This window comes from Hypanus sabinus, chromosome 21, assembly GCF_030144855.1.
Source record: "Hypanus sabinus isolate sHypSab1 chromosome 21, sHypSab1.hap1, whole genome shotgun sequence".
Taxonomy (NCBI): Eukaryota; Metazoa; Chordata; class Chondrichthyes; order Myliobatiformes; family Dasyatidae; genus Hypanus; species Hypanus sabinus.
In genome coordinates, this window is record NC_082726.1 from 30,632,641 (window position 1) to 30,651,049 (window position 18,409).

The window sequence follows — 18,409 nt, forward strand, 5'->3', positions numbered from 1 at the left end:
CTAAGGAATACAAAGACTGAAACTGCACATGCTCACAGGTAAGTAAGGTGAAAAAGATTGGTTAACCAAATGTACAAATGATTGTATGGAAATATGGGGAGGGGGCACTAAACACAACTAATATTTGGATAGGGGGATAAATATCAACAAGCAATAACAAAGTGGAAGCTCCAATCTGAAAAACAAAGAAGATCTGTGCTGGAAGGCTAAGAAAGACTTGTTTATCAGTAACAAGTAAACAAGAACTTGGATAGAGGGGCACGTCAATTTCACTCTTTTAGTTCACTTATTAACTGGTTAATAGTGAAACACCTGAAATACAATCTGTATACCCAGGAGGGAAACTGGGAAATTGCAAAAGTATCAGACTTTTAAAGTACCTCCTTGTCGAGCATACAGACTCCCTCCAAAATAGCCATTCAGCGGCGAGGTTGCAGCAAACACAAATATCGCTGTACTTAGCATGGACCCTCTCCTGGAAAGGGGGGAAAAAAAAATCAGAAAATGGATAAGAGCTCATAACCGAAGACATTTGTGAGTAACATGTATTTTTCATAGAAACATGAAGAAAGGTGCCTCATGAAATATTAAATGAATGACTTGATTTTCTCTTGGAATTTAACTCCCCCCCCCCCCCCCCCATAATTCCATGCTACAGCTACTTGTATTCTTTATACAGATACAGTGCTGTGCAAAAGTCTTAGGCACCCTAGATTTTTTATATAAATTTTGTTTCAGGTTTTTATTTTTTGTCTTCTGCATTAGTGTGTCAGTATAAAACAGCAAATTTTAGATTTAAAAACAATCATTTGATTTGGTGATCAGGTCAGAATTAATGGAATCTTCATTGCTGTGAAGTAGGAGCAGATCATGTAAAGCCATCAGGGAGGCATCTGATTGGTCCCAATTTCATTCTGCAGCAGGACAATGACCCTAAACACACGGCAATGGTCATAAAGAAGTACTTTCAGCAAAAAGAAGAACAAGGAGTTCTGCAGCAGAGCCCTGATCTCAACATCATTGACAATGTCTGAGATTACCTGGAGAGACAGATGCAAACCAAAGCCTGCAGAATTGTGGTAGCTTCTGTAAGATGCTTTGAACAACCTATCAGCTGATTTTCTAATAAAATGGCACAACAGTAAACTAAGAGAAATGGTGCAGTTTTAAAGGTATTGATTTGATTTCATTTTTTACTAGTTACTGCTTTTCATGGTAAATTTTTTGATATTTAGAAACTTTTCATTATTTTTGACAGCACCTCCACATTATGTACCTGAGATTTTTGCACAGTGCTGGATATTTCTTGGTACAACTATAGGAACGTGATAAAGCAAGAGGTCTTCATAGGCAGATGGTTTTCACTTTAGCTAACAGTCAAAATTAGTATATTTAATACATAAACCACAAATGCCAAAATCTGGCTCCAGCACAGATGATGGGATGACAATCAGATTTAACACAAGTATACAGATCATGGCTGATTTTAACAGGGCAAGAAGAGAAATGTTCCTGTTAGCTGATGATTCAAGGATCAGGGGGCAGTTTGAAGTTTTGGATAGAAGTAGCAAGATAAAAATATAAAGGCACCAGTTAGGAAGTGGAACTTACTGCTTGTAAGGGTGAAAATAGAATCAAACAAATTTTGATCAGGAATTAAGGGGAAATAATTTGGAGGATCAAGGAAGAAATGGGGGATTGTTATTGCCAGGGTTGCTGGGACTGGAACCAGTACAGGTATAGTGGTCAGAACAATTCTGTGTTAAAATGATTCTATGATTTCAATCAGATCAGAATTTCATGATCTCCCTTCCCTGCAACAGAACACCAGTCATCTGAAGTAGCAAACAGCTGTTTGAGCAACTGACTTAGAACAAGCTTGGCTTGAACCCAGGACCACCCTGATTAATACAGTTCAGCACAGGAAACAAGTCTGTGAACCACCAGGAACATCCCACAATAGATATTATTAAGATAATTAAAGACCATAAGATATAGGAGCAGAAGTAGGCCATTTGGCATATCGAGTCTGCTCCACCATTCAATCATGGGCTGATCCAAGAATTCCAGTCGTCCCCCTTCTCCCCATACCCTTTCATGCCCTGGCTAATCAAGAACCTATCTAATTCTGCCTTAAGTGCACCCAATGACTTGGCTTCCACAGCCACTGGTGGCAACAAATTCCACAGATTAACCACCCTCTGACTAAAGAAATTTCTCCACATCTCTGTTCGAAATGGACACCCTTCAATCCTGAAGTTGTCCTCTTTTGTCCTAGACTCCCCTACCATGGGAAATAACTTTTTCATATCTAATCTGTTCAGACCTTTTAACATTCAGAATGTTTTTGTAAGAGCCCCCCTCATTCTCCTGAACTCCAGGGAATACAGCCCAAAAGCTGCCAGACGTTCCTCATACAGGAACCCTTTCATTCCTGGAATCATTCTTGTGAATCTTCTCCGAACTCTCTCCAATGTAGTATTTCCTTTCTAAAATAAGGAGCCCAACACTGCACACAATACTCCAAGTGTGGTCTCACGAATGCCTTAACGAGCCTCAACATCACATCCCTGCTCTTTTATTCTAACCTCTAGAAATGAATGCCAACATTGCTCCATTAACCTGGAGGTTAACCTTTAGGGTATCCTGCACAAGGACTCCCAAGTCCCTTTGCATCTCTGCATTTTGAGTTCTCTCCCCATCTAAATAGTCTGCCCGTTTATTTCTTCCACTAAAGTGCATGACCATACACTTTCCAACATTGTATTTCACTTGCCACTTCTTTGCCCATTCCCCTGAACTACCTAAGTCTCTCTGCAGACTGTTTCCTTAACACTACTCACTCCTCCACCTAACTTTGTATCATTGGCAAATTTAGCCACAAATCCATTAATCCCAAAGTACAAATCATTGACATACATCATAAAAAGCAACAATCCCTGAGGAACTCGGCAGCCAGCCAGAATAGGATCCTTTAATTCCATTTTCTGTTTTCTGCCGATCAGCCAATGCTCCACCCATGCGAGTAACTTCCCTGTAATTCCATGGGCTCTTATCTTGCTTAGCAACCTCACATGCAGCACCTTGTCAAAGGCCTTCTGAAAAGCCAAGTGCACCACATCTCCTTTGTCTACACTGTTAGTAATTTCCTCAAAAAATTGCAGTAGGTTTGTCAGGCAGGATTTTCCCTGTCTTGTCATGTGCCTCCAGGTATTCTGTAATCTCATCCCTAACAATCAATTCCAACAAGTTCCCAACCACTGATGTCAGGCTAACAGGTCTATAGTTTCCTTTCTGCTGCCTCCCACCCTTCTTAAATAGTGGAGTAACATTTGCAATTTTCCAGTCATCTGGTACAATGCCAGAATCTATCGACTTTTGAAAGATAATTGTTAATGCCTCCGCAATCTCTCCAGCTACTTCCTTCAGAACCCGAAGGTGCATTCCATCAGGTCCAGGAAATTTCTACCCTCAGACCATTAAGCTTCCTGAGCACCTTCTCAGTCGTAATTTTTACTGCACAAACTTCACTTCCCTGACACTCTTGAATGTCCAGTATACTGTAGATGTCTTCCACTGTGAAGACTGATGCAAAATACACATTCACTTCCTCTGTCATTACAATATCTCCAGCATCAATTTCTATTAGTCCTATATCTACCCTGAACTCTTTTACCCTTTATATACCCTTTTAAAAAAACTTTTAGTATCTTCTTTGATATTAGTCGCCAGCTTCCTTTCATAATTCATCTTTTCCTTCTCAAATTTTTAAAAGCTTCCCAAACCTCTATCTTCCCACTAGTTTTGGCTTCCTTGTACATTAGACATTAGACTCTAAGAACTTATGCAAACTACTTCCTTACTTAGATCTACATAAGCAATTTGAATTTGTGTTGTTTCCAGCTGTCACTGGTACCCAAGATTTCTGTTCCAAATTGATCTTTCCTATGGATTCATTATTTACCTTACTCATTCATCTGTAATTATTCATTTGTACCAGTCTTCTGAGGAAGCAATTGAAGGTGAGGGCAGAGAATTAATTAATTAACCAACTGCATAAAATACAGTACCTATATTCATTGTCTTTGGGCCAGGAAGCTTTGTTTTTTTGCTAAGCTCAGTTTTCTAAACACTGGCAGCTGCCACCACTAAGGATAATAGTGTTGTTTTTGAGTAAGTTAAACTTCCAACTAATATTCTTTGTTTAGCTTCTTGTCATAAACAGAAGTCATTCCTAAATTCTTAATGTAAATAGCAAACAGTAATCAGTTTGAAGTTAAAAACAAGCACTACCTTTAGAGCCATAGAATTGCTGGCCCACAGCACTTGGTCTAACTGCTGAAGAGGTGCAGTACAAGATAATGGGTTATTTAATTTGGCATATTTCAAACTAGACAAGACTGGCTAAGGTGCTTAGTTCAAGGAAGTTTGCAGAGTAGTTTTTTTATAATTTAACATATCAATAGTTGATCTATTAACAAGTTTAAAGTTCAAAGTAAATTATTACATATATATCACCATATAAAATACTGAGATTCATTTTCTTGCGGATATTGACAATAAATACAAAGGACAATAGAATTAACGAAAGACAACCAATGTGCAAAAGACAACAAGCTGCAAATACAAAAAGAAAAAAATGATGATGATAATAATAATAATATAAATAAGCAATACCAAGAACATGAGATGAAGAGTCCTTGAAAATGTCAATATTTTGTGGGAACAGTTCCATGATAGAGTGAGTGAAGTTATCCCCTCTGGTTCAAGAGGCCAATGGTTGAAGGAGTAATAACTGTTCCTGAACCTGGTGGTGAGGGTCCTTCCTGTACCTCTTTGCTAATGGTAGCAGTAAGAAGACTGCATGGCCTGAATGGTGGGTGATGCTTGATGATGGATCCTGCTTTCCCATGACAATACTCAGTGTAGATGTACTCACGGATGGACAGAGCTTTATCTGGGATGGACTGGGCTGTATCCACTACCTTTTGTAGGCTCTTCCATTCAAGGGTATTGGCGTTTCCATACAAGGCTGTGATGCAATCAGTCAATATTCTCTCCACCACACATCTCTAAGTTTGTCAAAGCTTTGGATAAGCAAACTATTCACAAACTTCTATGGAAGTAGAGATACTGCTGTGCTTTCTTTGTAATTGTACTTACTTGTTGGATCCACGATTGATCCTATGAACTGATAACACCAAGAAATTTAAAGTTGCTGATCCATTCCACCTCTGATCCCCCGTTGAGGACTGGCTCATGGACCTCTGTTTCTCCTCCTGAAGTCAATAATCAGTTCCTTGGTCTTGCTGATACTGAAAGGTTGTTGTTGTGGCACTACTCAGCCAGATTTTCAATCTCCCTCCTATATGCTGATTCAACACTATATTGAAACAGCCAACAACAGTGGTGTTGTCAGCATACTTAAAAATGGTAATGAAACTGTGCTCACAGTCATGAGTACAGAGTAGAGCAGTGGGCTAAGCACACAGCCTTGTGATGCACCTATGCTGATGGTGATTGAGGATGGGGTGTTAATAATCCAATCTGAATGGGGTCTGCAAGTGTGGAAATTGAGGGGTCCAGTTCCACAAGGAGGTACAAGTTAGAAAGTTTGTGCGCTCAAAGAGTCAGCTTCAGAGCATTAATTGTGGGCACCTGGAATCTCTTGTCTCCATAAACTTTTAGATCACTGTGTTAAAAGGTATCTGAAAAAATATCACACATGAAATCACCCAAGTGGCAGAGAAAGGAGAAAAATGTAGACACCATTTCAGACTTATTCAGAATAGTTAAAGAACATCAAGAAAAATTACAAAAATACTAGAATCCAGACCTCTGCCTTTGACATCTGTGATGGACGACTGATTCACCTACAGCTCATGGGTATGTTTTTTTGGCTTGTAGGAATCGTACCTTGTTTTGAACAATCGAGTTTTAGGAGTTTTAAATGCATTTTAAGAATTTTGTTTGGATTTAACTATTTAACTGCGTATCACTGAAAATAAATGAACTGTGTTTGAACTACTTTGTTAGCTAGTACTATCTCCTCATTGTTGGGGGGGCACTGCTTAAATAGCAGGTATTGGCAGCAAGCTCATCTTGGATGATTGACAGGAAAAAGAACTACTCTTTAAAGATTAGGTAGTTACAGTATAACATCCCTTTTAGCTATCTATATTGAGTAGGTCTTAAGATCTTCATTTGAATTTAGAACTTGGTGGTCAGCAAACCCAATACCATCACAACATACAAGTTGGTTTCTATGCAAACCTGGGCCAGAGGGAAGTTTAAAGGCCAGTCGCTTAAAATTATTTTGAAATTATGAGGTTCTTTTCAAATACAGCAGCATTCCTACCATTCCTGGGCTGCCAGAAACTGTGCTGGCGGCAGATATGATAGGGTCTTTTAAGAGACTTTTGGATAGGTACACGGAGCTTAGAAAAAGAGAGGGCTATGGGTAAGCCTAGTAATTTCTAAGGTAGGGACATGTGCAGCACAACTTTGTGGGCCAAAGGGCCTGTATTGTGCTGTAGGTTTTCTATGTTTCTATAAAATATTGCACACATTTTTGACTAATCATAATGTAGCTAAATAAGGACACACTACAAATCCATTTCCATAGCTTTCCCTTCAGGTCATACTTTTTCATCCCTGATCACTTCATTTTCCCCCCTCCAATGACATTTATCCTGACCTCAATACAAATCAGGTCTTCAAACATTCACCCTCAAATGTTATGTTTTATGCCTTTTTCCCTACACCACATGGAACAATGGAACACTCTTTGTGCATGTGGAAACGAAATCTAAAATAAGGTGTGGCTGTATGCCCAGGTACTATACAATTTCAACTTTATATCCATATCAATGACTGCCAAAAGAGGATACTTGAAAATTACTTAGAACAAGTTCAACTTGGCAGTTACGCAGCCTAGTTTGAGAAGCAGCCTACTTTACATAGAATAAAATGAAGATCACAAATTTTATAGCAGTAAGGTAACAAATGAGTCATTGGGAGATTATAAAAGTGGATAAAGATGTATTTTCCTATCAGCTATTGTGAAGCTACTGAAGCTAATACCAGTCAGCTCAGAAGCTCAGCAAGGTGTGGCAGGAAGTCAGATAAAGCTGTGAGCAACATTCAAACGCAAATACTTTTCCTCCAGTTTCAGGTAAGTAGTACGAATAATGTGAACACAGGCTTACTCAACCATCATTGGTTACTATAGAATATAGTATAACACAATATGAGACCTACTCCATGATCAATCTAACCACTTCCTTCCACGCAGTTCATAACCCTCCATTGTTTAAAGGTTCTTTTATTATCAAAGCATGTATTCATACAACTCTGAAATTTGTCTTCTCCAGATAGCCACGAAACAGACTTGTTCAGAGTGAAACATCAAACTTAACAATCCCTCAAAAAAACAGCAACCTGTTCATCAACTCCAAAAACCCCTCTCCCCACACAAAGGAAAAGGAACACCGACCACCAAAAAACCCATCCACCGCACAAAAAGAACACAGCAGAACACATCAACACACACTCTCCCCTTGCACAGCAAAGGGAGAAAACAGAAAAGGAATGAGCAATAAAAAAAACATAGTATAAAAACTGTCTGAAAAAGTCCTCAGTCCAAAAATGTAAAAGTGCAATTTATAAACACAGAACCACGATACCATCCTACGATATCACTAACACTCTTCCAAAGAGAGGGACGCCACATGAGGCAGAGAGCTTACCTGTCTGCCACAGTGAACCACACAGCAATAGGCCACTCACAGATTCCTTCTCCGGCAGCAATCAAAAGAAAGGCAGTCAGTGCTGAGCTCTCGCTCACCTTCTGCATTTACCTCAATGTTTCAATCTTCCTCGACACTTTAATCAGTGATTTATGGGCACTTTAACCAGCAAAACAGTCAAATATCGGCTCACACCCTGTCTCGAAGTTTCTTCACATCGAGGCCGTCTGAGTACATGCTTGCTTCCCGGAATCTTCTCAGAGACAGCAAGTGCTGGATCACTCAAGAGATCTTCAAACTGTAAATTGCAGGCTCTTACAGTCCCAGAAACACATTCAAAGTGAAAAGTAGATGTAAAAGAAGTAAAAAAAATACATTTTTGTGAGCTCTCTGGAAGATGTCAACTGAAGGAGCACTATACGTTGGTGTCATCTTGATGAGAAGTCCCTTAATACAACCATGTGCCATCTAGAGTCTTTAAATTGTTCCTTTTGTATCTGCCTCTACCACAATCCCCAAGCAGTGAGCTCCAGGCACTCACCACACTGTGTTTAAAAAAAACTATTTCTGACATCTACCCTGCACTTTTCTCCTTTCAACTTAAATGGTTGTCCTCTGGAATTTCCCACTGCCTCCGTGGGAAAAAGATAATGGCTGTCTACTCTATCTATGCCTCTTAAAATCTTATACACCTTTATCAAGTTGCCACTCATCTTTCTTTGCTTCAAAAAGAAAAACCCTAATTTACTAAATCTTTCCTCATAAGAAATGTTCTCTAATCCAGGCAGCATCCTGGTATATCTCCTTTGCACCATCTCTGAAGCTTTCACATCCTTCCTATAACAAAGCAGGTAGAACTGAACACAATACTCCAAGTCAGGTCTAACCAGTTTTATAGAGCTGCAACATCACCTCGTGGCTCTTAAACTTAATTCCCCCGCCCCCTCAACTAATGAAGGCCAGCACATCATAAGCCTTCTTAACCACCCGATCAACTTATCTGGTAACTTTGAGGGTCTGTGGACTTGGGAGTCAATATCACTGTTCCTGCACACTGCTAAGAATCCTGCTACTAACCTTGCCTTCAAGTTTGATCTTCAAAAGCATTTCACTTCATATTTTTCTGGTCTGAACTCCATCTCCTGCTTCTCTAGTCAACTCTGCATCCTGTCTCTAACCCACTGTAAACTATGAAAACCTTCTACACTATTAACAACATCTCCAACCTTCATGTCATCTGCAAATTTATGAACCCATCCTCTACTTTTTTATCCAAGTCACTTATAAAAAAATCACGAAGAGCAGGAGTCACAGGATAGATCCCTGCAGTAGTCGCCAACTTCCAGGCAGAACATGCTCCATCTACCACCACCCTCTGCCTCATACCCAGTATAAGCCATTAGCAATTTGACCTTGATAGTCAGCATAAACAGGGAGCCTCTTACTTGGGAAGTATAAACACCCACAAGGCAGTAAGAAACCCACCAAATGAGATTTAGACTTGTCAAAGTCAGCTGTTGTGTTCCAAGTATACAATTAAAGCTCCTATTTCTCAGCACAAAAAGAACGATGTATAAAAGATTTTTGTCAAAATGCTTACTGTTCAAACCACTTTAAAATGAACTGACCAATAATGCAATATATGTACTTACTCTGTGTACAAGTCTTCTATCATTGCCACAATGATGACGATAAGGGACACAAAAAAAATCTGGCAACCAGACCCTATCAGTGATGAAAATACTAATGGATGACTAGACGGCCTGAATACGTCCCCATGAACTTGTTTCCATCCATATTCATCTCCCAGATCTCTGTCCTGTTAAAACATAATTTTTAATAAGGGTTAATTTCCAAAATGAGTGCCTAGCAATCATATAAAAAGAACTATCATTAAATTCTAGCCAGTACAATTACAATCAATATTTTTGCTATTTTGGATGGGCTGCATTATATGAATGCTTTAGACCTACACTGTATAAACTTTAAACACTTAAACTGAAAGGTTATTGACATCACAGAAGACTCCAACAAAAGGATCTTCAGGTATGCTGTGGCATATCCACCCTTCTTTCCATCAGAGTAGTGATCAGTATTGGAGTTCTACAGGATTTCTTCAGTGGGGGCAAGCGGGAGAAATAATGCAAAGGTAGATTTGTAAGACCGTTTATATTTAACATGGTAATTGGGAAGTGCAGACCGTGATGGGGGTGTGTAGGGTGGTAGCAGATTAATGATAATAATTGGGATATAAGGGGTTACACAATAAGCATGCAGAATCTTGTGATTCATGAATACAGGATCTTTATAATCATTGATTTGGCTACAACTAAATCATTGTCTCAAGGTGGCTGAGGATGTTCAGTTGCTGAATTAATTTGCAACACAAATCTGTAAGATCTTAAGGGAATCTAAGGCTATGAAGATAATGCAGGAAAGATAGCTGAATTACCAACATCTCTACATTTTCGGTTCACATGTTTATTTCTGGGTACCACACTTTTAGAAAGATGTGGCAGGGTGCCAAAGAAATGTAACAAAATAAATTCAAAGACTGGTGGGGGAGTGCAGATTTATTTATGTGGATAGAGTGCAAAAGCTGTGATTGATTTCCTTGGAATTTAGATGATTACAAGTAGAACTGATAAAATATTTTTGAAAACATGAAGAGTATGAATAAAATAAAGCAAGTTCCCACAAGTAGAGAAGAAATAGCTACCATTGACAAAATAATCTTTATCTGAAGAGTTATCCTTACCATATCATCCATTTCTTCTTCCTTACTGTACCGAGCATAATCCTTTCGCAATGTACGCATTAAAATCATGGAAACCAATCCAACCAAGAAAATAACCATCATGAAGGAATTGAAGATAGAAAACCAGTGAATCTGTCAATACAGAAAAATATATTTTCTGACTTAAAATATTTATCTTGTTTACAGAACACAGTACAGGAGCATAGCGTTAGGGCAACACTTTACAGCGGCAGTGCTGACCAATTGGGAGTTCAATTCCTGGGCTGTCTAAAAAGTTTGTACGCTCTCTCTGTGACCGCATATCCTCCCGCATTCCAATTAGTTAAAATTAGTGACTTGTGGGCATGCGATTATGGCACCAGATACATGGAAACACTTGTGCGCTGCCCTTGGATGTGTTAGTCCAATCCTTGGATATGCTAGTCGTTGAAGCAAACAACATATTTCACTGTGTTTCAATTTACGTGACAAAATATTCTTTATCTTTTTAATCTTCTAAGTTCTACTATCTTAAAACAAATTTCCATGGACAAACTTACAGCAAAACTAGCACTTAAAGCAACAGCCTGCATCCTGGACTTCAGAATGTTATTTACCCAGATTCAAAATAAGCATTTCGATGAAATAGTGAAGCTTATACTACAATGATTCAAGGACAGAGAGAAAAAAATAAACTGGAGGAAAAAGTGAAAATAGTAACTTGCAAATGCAACATACCCTGTGTTGAAAAAAGGATGGATCAAGATATTTATCAAATCGGTCTTCAAACTTCACATCAGATTTCTTCCATTTCATCTAAACAAAAGCAGGAAAAAAAGTTTAAAACAGTACACAACACACAAGATGAACTTGGCAGAGATATGTTTAATAGGGACTCATCTTCACAATTTGTATTATGTCTGAAACATTTGTGCATAGAATTCCATGTCATTTATGTTAAGATCTAAAATACTGCTATCAATCTTACAATGATTAAGTAATTTATCTTTCTTATCATGAACATGGATGGGCATTTGAGCCAAGGAAAACATAATGGTGATTACATTAGTTACAGCATCCACCTGCCCAAAGTACTATTAAAATATTTTATTGTACCATCATTCCCTGTTGCCCTGCAAATTATTTTCTTGTAGCAATCAATAATCTGACTGACTGCTTCCACCAATCATGTAAACCAAGATTCCAATTTAAAATCACTATGTAAAATATATCCTTCAAACCATCTTGAGATGGAAATTTATTCAATATAAACTCATGATCTAGTTTCTTTTTCCACTTCTGCTCTATGGTTGTTAATAAAGCTTCATTTATTACCATTCTTAAGTGAACACTTGAGCGTTTGCAGATGTATTCAAAGCATAAAATATTATGAGGCATAGATAGGGTAGAACTCCATCACAGATGGTCCCAAGCCTGGCTGCAAAAGGAGGCAGGTTGGGCATGGGGACAGCAACCCTATCCTGCAAACACCCAGTGCAACAAAATCGCCAACAAAATCTCCAAAGACCTGGGAGAGGAAGTATATACAAAGAAGCTGGGCTACTCCTATAAACAATGTGAAAGAATGTCCTGGAACTGAGGACTCTGAGGAGCTAGTGTCAGTGGCTTATGCTCCTGTAGGTGCAATGGGTTGAAGAAGATAGATAGGGTAAACAGTCTTCTTCCCATGGTGGAAATGTCAAATACTAAAGGGAATAGCTTTAAGATGAAAGGGGAAAGTTTAAAGATGATTCATGATGCAAGTTTTTTATTATACACAGATTGATAGGTGCCTTGAACACAATGCCAAGTGAAGTGGTGGAACCAGACAAAAGAGCAAAGTCTAAGAGTAAATTATTCGGGCACATGAACAGATAGGTAATGGAGGAATACAGACCACATGCCGGCAGATAGGATAGTTTGGACTGGCATCATGGGTTGAAGAATCTGTTCCCATTCAGTACTGTTCAATAGTCTTGCTAGGCCACTTTAATGATAATTAATAGCGTGGCCTGAAATCCACACAGAAAGTCTGGGTGGAAACCCCATTACTAAAGTGTTCTAGTGAATTTTTAAATCTGAAATGGTGAACTGCTAGCTTACTTACCAAGTAATAGCTACAGCTGCAAGAACAAAAACTTAGTGAACCCTTTGTATTTACCTAGTTTTCTGCAATAATTACTCATAAAACATAGTCTAATTTTCATCTGTCACAGTAATAGGCAAACAAAATCTGCCTAATTATACTTCTTGTCAACACTGAGTACACCACTTAAACAATCACAGTCAAGGTTCAAAAAAGTATGTGAACTGTTGGGGTAATGCCTTCCACAAAAGCTATTTTGAGTCAGGTGTTCCAATCAATGAGATGAATTGGAGGTGTGGGTTGTAGAGGTGCACTTCTCTATAAAAAAAGACACACAAAGTCAGGTCACTGACAGAGCCTGCTCTTCTCAAGAAAGATCTGCTTCGATGCACCATGCCTTGATCAAAACAACTTTCAGAGGACCTTAGAAGAAAAATAGTAGAGATGCATTAAACTGGAAAAGGCTACAAAAGCATTTCTAAAGACCTGAGTGCTCATCAGTCCACAGTGAGAGAAATAGTCTCCAAATGGAGGAAACTCAGTATGGTTGCTACTCTCCCTAGGAGTGGGCGCCCTGCAAACATCACACCAAGAGTGCAATGCACAAAGCTCAAGAAGGGGGAAAAGAACCCAAGTGTAAAAACAAAAGGCCTGCAGAAAACTGTAGAATTTGCTAAAGTGTCCACTATAAGAAAAAAACTGAGTAGGATGGTGTTCATGGAAGGACACAAACATTAAAACTTCATCCCAACTGAAGTGAAGCATGGTGGAAGGAGCATCATGCTATGGGGCTGTTTTCTATGGAGGAATGGTCTAAAATTCCTCCACGCCATTGTGCAAGTCAGCGGCTACAGGAAATGTTTGGTGGAGGTTATTGCTGCTAAAGGAGATTCTACCAGTTATTAAATACAAGGGTTTACCTCCTTTTTCCAGCCTGGACTGTGAATGATTAAAGAATGTGCTCAATAAAGCCAAGAAAAATACAATTGCTTGTATGTTATTAGTTCAGGCAGATTGTGGTAGCCTATTACTGTGACTTAGATAAAAATCAGACAATATTTTAGGAGTCATTACTGTAGAAAGCCAGGTAATTGCAAGGGGTTCACAAACTTTTTCTTGCAACTTTTAAATCTTCAATGGTGAACCGCTAGTTTGCTCATCCAGTAAAAGCTACTTGTATTCTGCTCACAAAAAACTAATTTTAGTGTAATCTTAAATTCAGCAAGCTGAAACAATTAACTAAGCACAAAGAAGATATTTTAAAGTGACAAATGGAGACCTCAAGTTCTCATGACTTCAAACAACTGTTGTTGAAGTTAAGCAAATTTTCTTTTACATGATGTCCAAGCACATTCACAAATTACATGTCTAAAAACAACAAGATTGGCCATTAGAAACTACAGGTTACAACACAAAGGAAGGGGAAGGGAATGGGATATATTAATTCTGTTTTTACATTACTAACCAAAGGCTCTGCAACATGTTTTGCACTTGCTTTTATACAGTGACAGCAGACACAGAAGTAATCAGAAGCACAAGGTTGTAAAAGAATTTTTGCACAAAGGGTGGTAAAATATCCAATCAACATTTTTATTAAATGGAATTAGATATTACTTTAAAATGAGCAAAATACAAATAAGATAGTGTAGTTACCTCAAATACAGAAACGTGCCAAGAATCCCAGAAAACAGTGGGGGGTGCTAAGTGAATACTACACCTTGTGTGACCTGCAAGCTAGCAGAGGGAAGGGGAAGGGATGCCTTACACCACCTTTGGTAAATATGTACCTCAATCCTGCAACCCATAATATGTAAGAAAAGCCCAAAATTAACACTAGTTGCATTCTCAGCAACATTTTTTCTAGTAATGCGAAAACTCAGGATTTTTAAAAAATTGTACTCACCGAATAAGACATTGGAATTTTTGTATTAGCTACCAACTTGACCTTTCCTTCACTGGTTAAGTTGACATCTACAATTCGATTGCCATTGTAACCGATCTCAAGTTTTTTGTAGGTCCAGAGGTAATGATCTTCTCCATTTTCATCTGCTTCACCTACAATCCCTGCATAAACAAAAACATGCATCGGACCTTGCCAGTTAAAAAGCATTTCCATTTCTCTTTGTAAATAGTTAATTTGTTGAATATTGATTTACCTAATTGTAACATGGTTTCCAAAAACAACTGTATATATACAAATACACTGCACATGACGTAATGAGTAAATGAATCTCACAATGTGCCATCCAGATCAAAAATTACTAAGTCTGTGCTTCATTAATGCATATGTACAGGCAGTCATGAAATAAATGCACTGCAGGGAGGCGGCGTTTCTACCAGGATGATGTGCTACTTGGGAGGAGAACCTGAAAAGTTAGGTTTCCCCATATGCTTGTTATCTTTGCCCTCCTAGGACAAGGATGGCCAGCCTATGGCGCATGTGCTAGAAGTGGTGCACTGCACCCCAGTAATAATAATAAAAAAGTAAGCCTACTCATACAAAAATTAACCAAAAACCGATTTGTAGAAAAAAAATCAGTAACAGGAATTCAATAACAGACCCCCGGTCCTCGGGGACACGTTGCCGGCGGCCGTTGGCGGGGGCATCTTAATACGCTCGGCAGAGGATGGTGCTCAGAGAAACTGTGCTGGAGGGGATGGTCGGAGGCTCGGAGGTTCGACGGACTCAGAGTCCGCTGCGGTCGGGGCGCTTTCACTGTGTGCCGTGTCTGCGAGGCTGGGTTCAACGGAGCTTTCATAGTGTGCTGCGTCTGCGAGGCTGAGTCCAGCAGCGCCGTGGAAGTCCACAGCGGGGGTATTCCTTTCTGCCGCCTGTGTAGGATGACGAGTTTATCAGGACCCTGAGGACTTAGGGAGTCAGCTGGAGACGCTCATGGAGTGAGTACCGTTTTGGATTCGCTCCATAACTTTTATTTTTTTTAACCTTTGATCACCCTTATTCAGCTTATTTTTACCTATACCGAAAGTTTCTTTATTCTTTTTTTTTGGATTTACTGCCAAGCGTTTGTTGTGAACTTTTGATGATATGCAAACAGAAATGTCTCTCAGGGCTAAGGGACGGGATCCCAGACGTAATCCGAACGGTAACGGAAAAAAGCAGGCTCCGACACAACAAACACCATTAACTTTTGAATTGTTTATGGAGGTTTTGAATCAAAAATTTGCTGAACTACAACAATTTTTTAAAGAAGATATAAAGGCTTTTCAAGAGTACATGGTTAAGACGGATTTAGTAATTAAACAGCAACAAGCTCTTATTGCGTCTCTGCAAGAAGAAGCTCGGAAGCGAGATTTGACTATTGGAAAACTGCAACAGGATTTAATTTCGACCATTAAGCTGATGGAAGCCCTTAAAGCCAAGAGTGACGATTTTGAGAATCGCTTCAGAAGACAGAACATACGTATACTTCTTGGTCTTCCAGACGGCATAGAAAAAGATGACCCTTCGAAATATTTTGCTCAACTTTTAAAAGAAGCGTTTCCGACAATTTTCCCGAATAACCCCCCTTTATTGGATCGGGCACATAGAATTCGGCGTCGATCACCGAGTGTTACAGACAAACCTTCGGTGATAATTGTCCGGTTCCATTATGTACATGACAAAGAACAAGTTATAAGAGCAGCTCGTCGACTAGGAATGATTAAAATCAAAGATTTTTCCTTCCGCCTGATCGAAGATTTTAGTTCAGATCTTTTAAAAAGAAGGCTTCTTTTTAAACCGTTGATGGCTGAATGTTATGAGAAAAATCTGAAACCTGCGCTTCTATACCCTGCGAAGCTTCGAATTTCTCCGTCGAATGCTCCACGACAAGTTTTCCTTTCAACTTCAGAAGTGAGAAAATATCTGGAGGAGAACTTCCCTACTGCTACAGACACCAGTCTTTAATAAATGAATGATTCTGATCGTATAAGATGGTTCTCGATCTCTTAAACCAGAATTATAATCTGGTTATTGGTGTAGGTTCATCCTACACTTTATACTCAAGTTAAAGTGTGTTTGCGTCATGTTAATTGTTTTGCCTTATACACTTTAATCATTTAACTACATACTTGTCTATTAACTTTGTTCCTTCGAAGGTATATTTTTAATTCTTTGAAGGTAAATTTTTCCTTGATTAAGATGGTGGTTTTTTGGAAAAGATTTTTGGTTTTGCTTAAGATGGCATTATGTTTATATTTTTCGTGTTTCTTCTAGACAAGGCATCGCTTATCTCAGTTTAAATATTTTTTGTTTTGTCTGGGCCAGAGCCCGAGTTATAATTGTTTTTAGTGATTATATTTTTATTCTTTTTACAACTAACTATACTTAGAAATATGGTTTTTATTATAGCGATTTTATTTTTAAAGTCGGGGTGATTCTTTTATATATATCCTTTTTATATGGAGTGTTCTTCAGCTGACATGGGGGTAGGATTAGTCTTACTTTTTCTCTTTTTAAGTCATATTTTGGCTTTTTCTCTTTTTCTCGGGGGGTGGGGGGATGGTCTGTTTTCTAATTCTATTTTTTTTGTACCAGTTTGTGTTAGTTTTTTTATTCGGGCTGTTTTTGAACTTCAAATATGTCTGTGTTGTCGTCACTTCCGGGTCTTCTCACTACTTTTGTTCCTCTTCCGGGTGCATGAGTTTATAAGTTGGTTAACCCTTTCTATACCAAAGGGTTGATTATAGAATTATGGCTCAGACCATTAATTTTGTGTCTTGGAATACTAATGGTTTAAATCATCCAATTAAACGAAAGAAGATTTTCAAAGTATTCCAAAGACTTAATGCTCATATCATTTTTGTACAAGAAACTCATGTGAGCAGGGAGGACAAATTTCGTTTTTTTAGATTTTGGCGGGGTCAACAGTATCATGCAAATTCGAATGCTAAAGTAAAAGGAGTTTCAATTTTTATTGACTCCTCTATTTCATTTGTTCAACATGATATTTTTTCGGATCCGAATGGCAGATTTTTGTTAATTACGGGTTTACTTTGTAATAAAAAGGTTGCTTTGGTTAATGTTTATGCTCCAAATGTGGATTGTCCTGACTTTTTTAAGTCTTTATTTACTTCTTTACCCAATCTAAACGAATATAAGTTAATAATGGGTGGTGACTTTAATTGTTGTTTAAATCCTCTGATGGATAAATCTTTATCTATTCAGACTTTACCTAATAAGTCGGCCACTTGTATTAACTCCTTTTTGACTGACAATGGAGTTTTTGATGTTTGGAGATTTCGGCATTCTAATGACAAAGAGTTTTCTTTTTTCTCACATGTTTATCACTCTTATTCAAGAATTGATTATTTTTTTGTAGACTCTTGTTTTATTCCATTGGTAATCGGTTGTAACTATGATATTATAGCTATCTCTGATCATGCTCCGTTATTACTTTCTATGAAATTTACGGATACAGCTTTTAATGCTAGACAATGGCGATTTGACTCTACCTTGTTGCAAGACTCTGACTTTATTAAATTTATGGAGGAGCAGATCGACTTCTTCATCTCAACTAATTCTACAGATGATATTTCCTGCGGAACACTTTGGGACACTTTTAAAGCTTATATACGTGGACAGATTATTTCTTATTCTGTTGGTTTGAGGAAACGTATCAAGATGGAAACTCTTTTATTGGTTGATAAAATTAAAGAGATTGATAAGAAATATTCGATTGCTCCTAGTAAGGAGCTTTACAAACAAAGGGTTGAACTTCAAATGGAACATAGTTTATTACTTACATCCTCGATTGAAAATCAATTAATGAAAACTAAATCTAATTTTTATATACATAGTGATAAATCTGGTAAACTGTTAGCTAGTCAATTGAAGAA

The 18,409-nt window shown here is 38.3% G+C and overlaps 1 protein-coding gene across 1 annotated transcript in view; it reads right to left on the minus strand.

Moving 5' to 3' along the window:
- The window catches only part of tm9sf3 (transmembrane 9 superfamily member 3), a 109,324-nt gene that overhangs the window by 32,333 nt on the left and 58,582 nt on the right, over positions 1-18,409 (minus strand). The window contains exons 4-8 of the mRNA XM_059946226.1: positions 14,475-14,635; positions 11,224-11,301; positions 10,507-10,638; positions 9,401-9,567; positions 381-475 (exon numbers count right to left, since the gene is read on the minus strand). Coding sequence (XP_059802209.1) covers positions 381-475; positions 9,401-9,567; positions 10,507-10,638; positions 11,224-11,301; positions 14,475-14,635 — 633 coding nt within the window. The remainder of the gene's footprint in view (positions 1-380; positions 476-9,400; positions 9,568-10,506; positions 10,639-11,223; positions 11,302-14,474; positions 14,636-18,409) is intronic.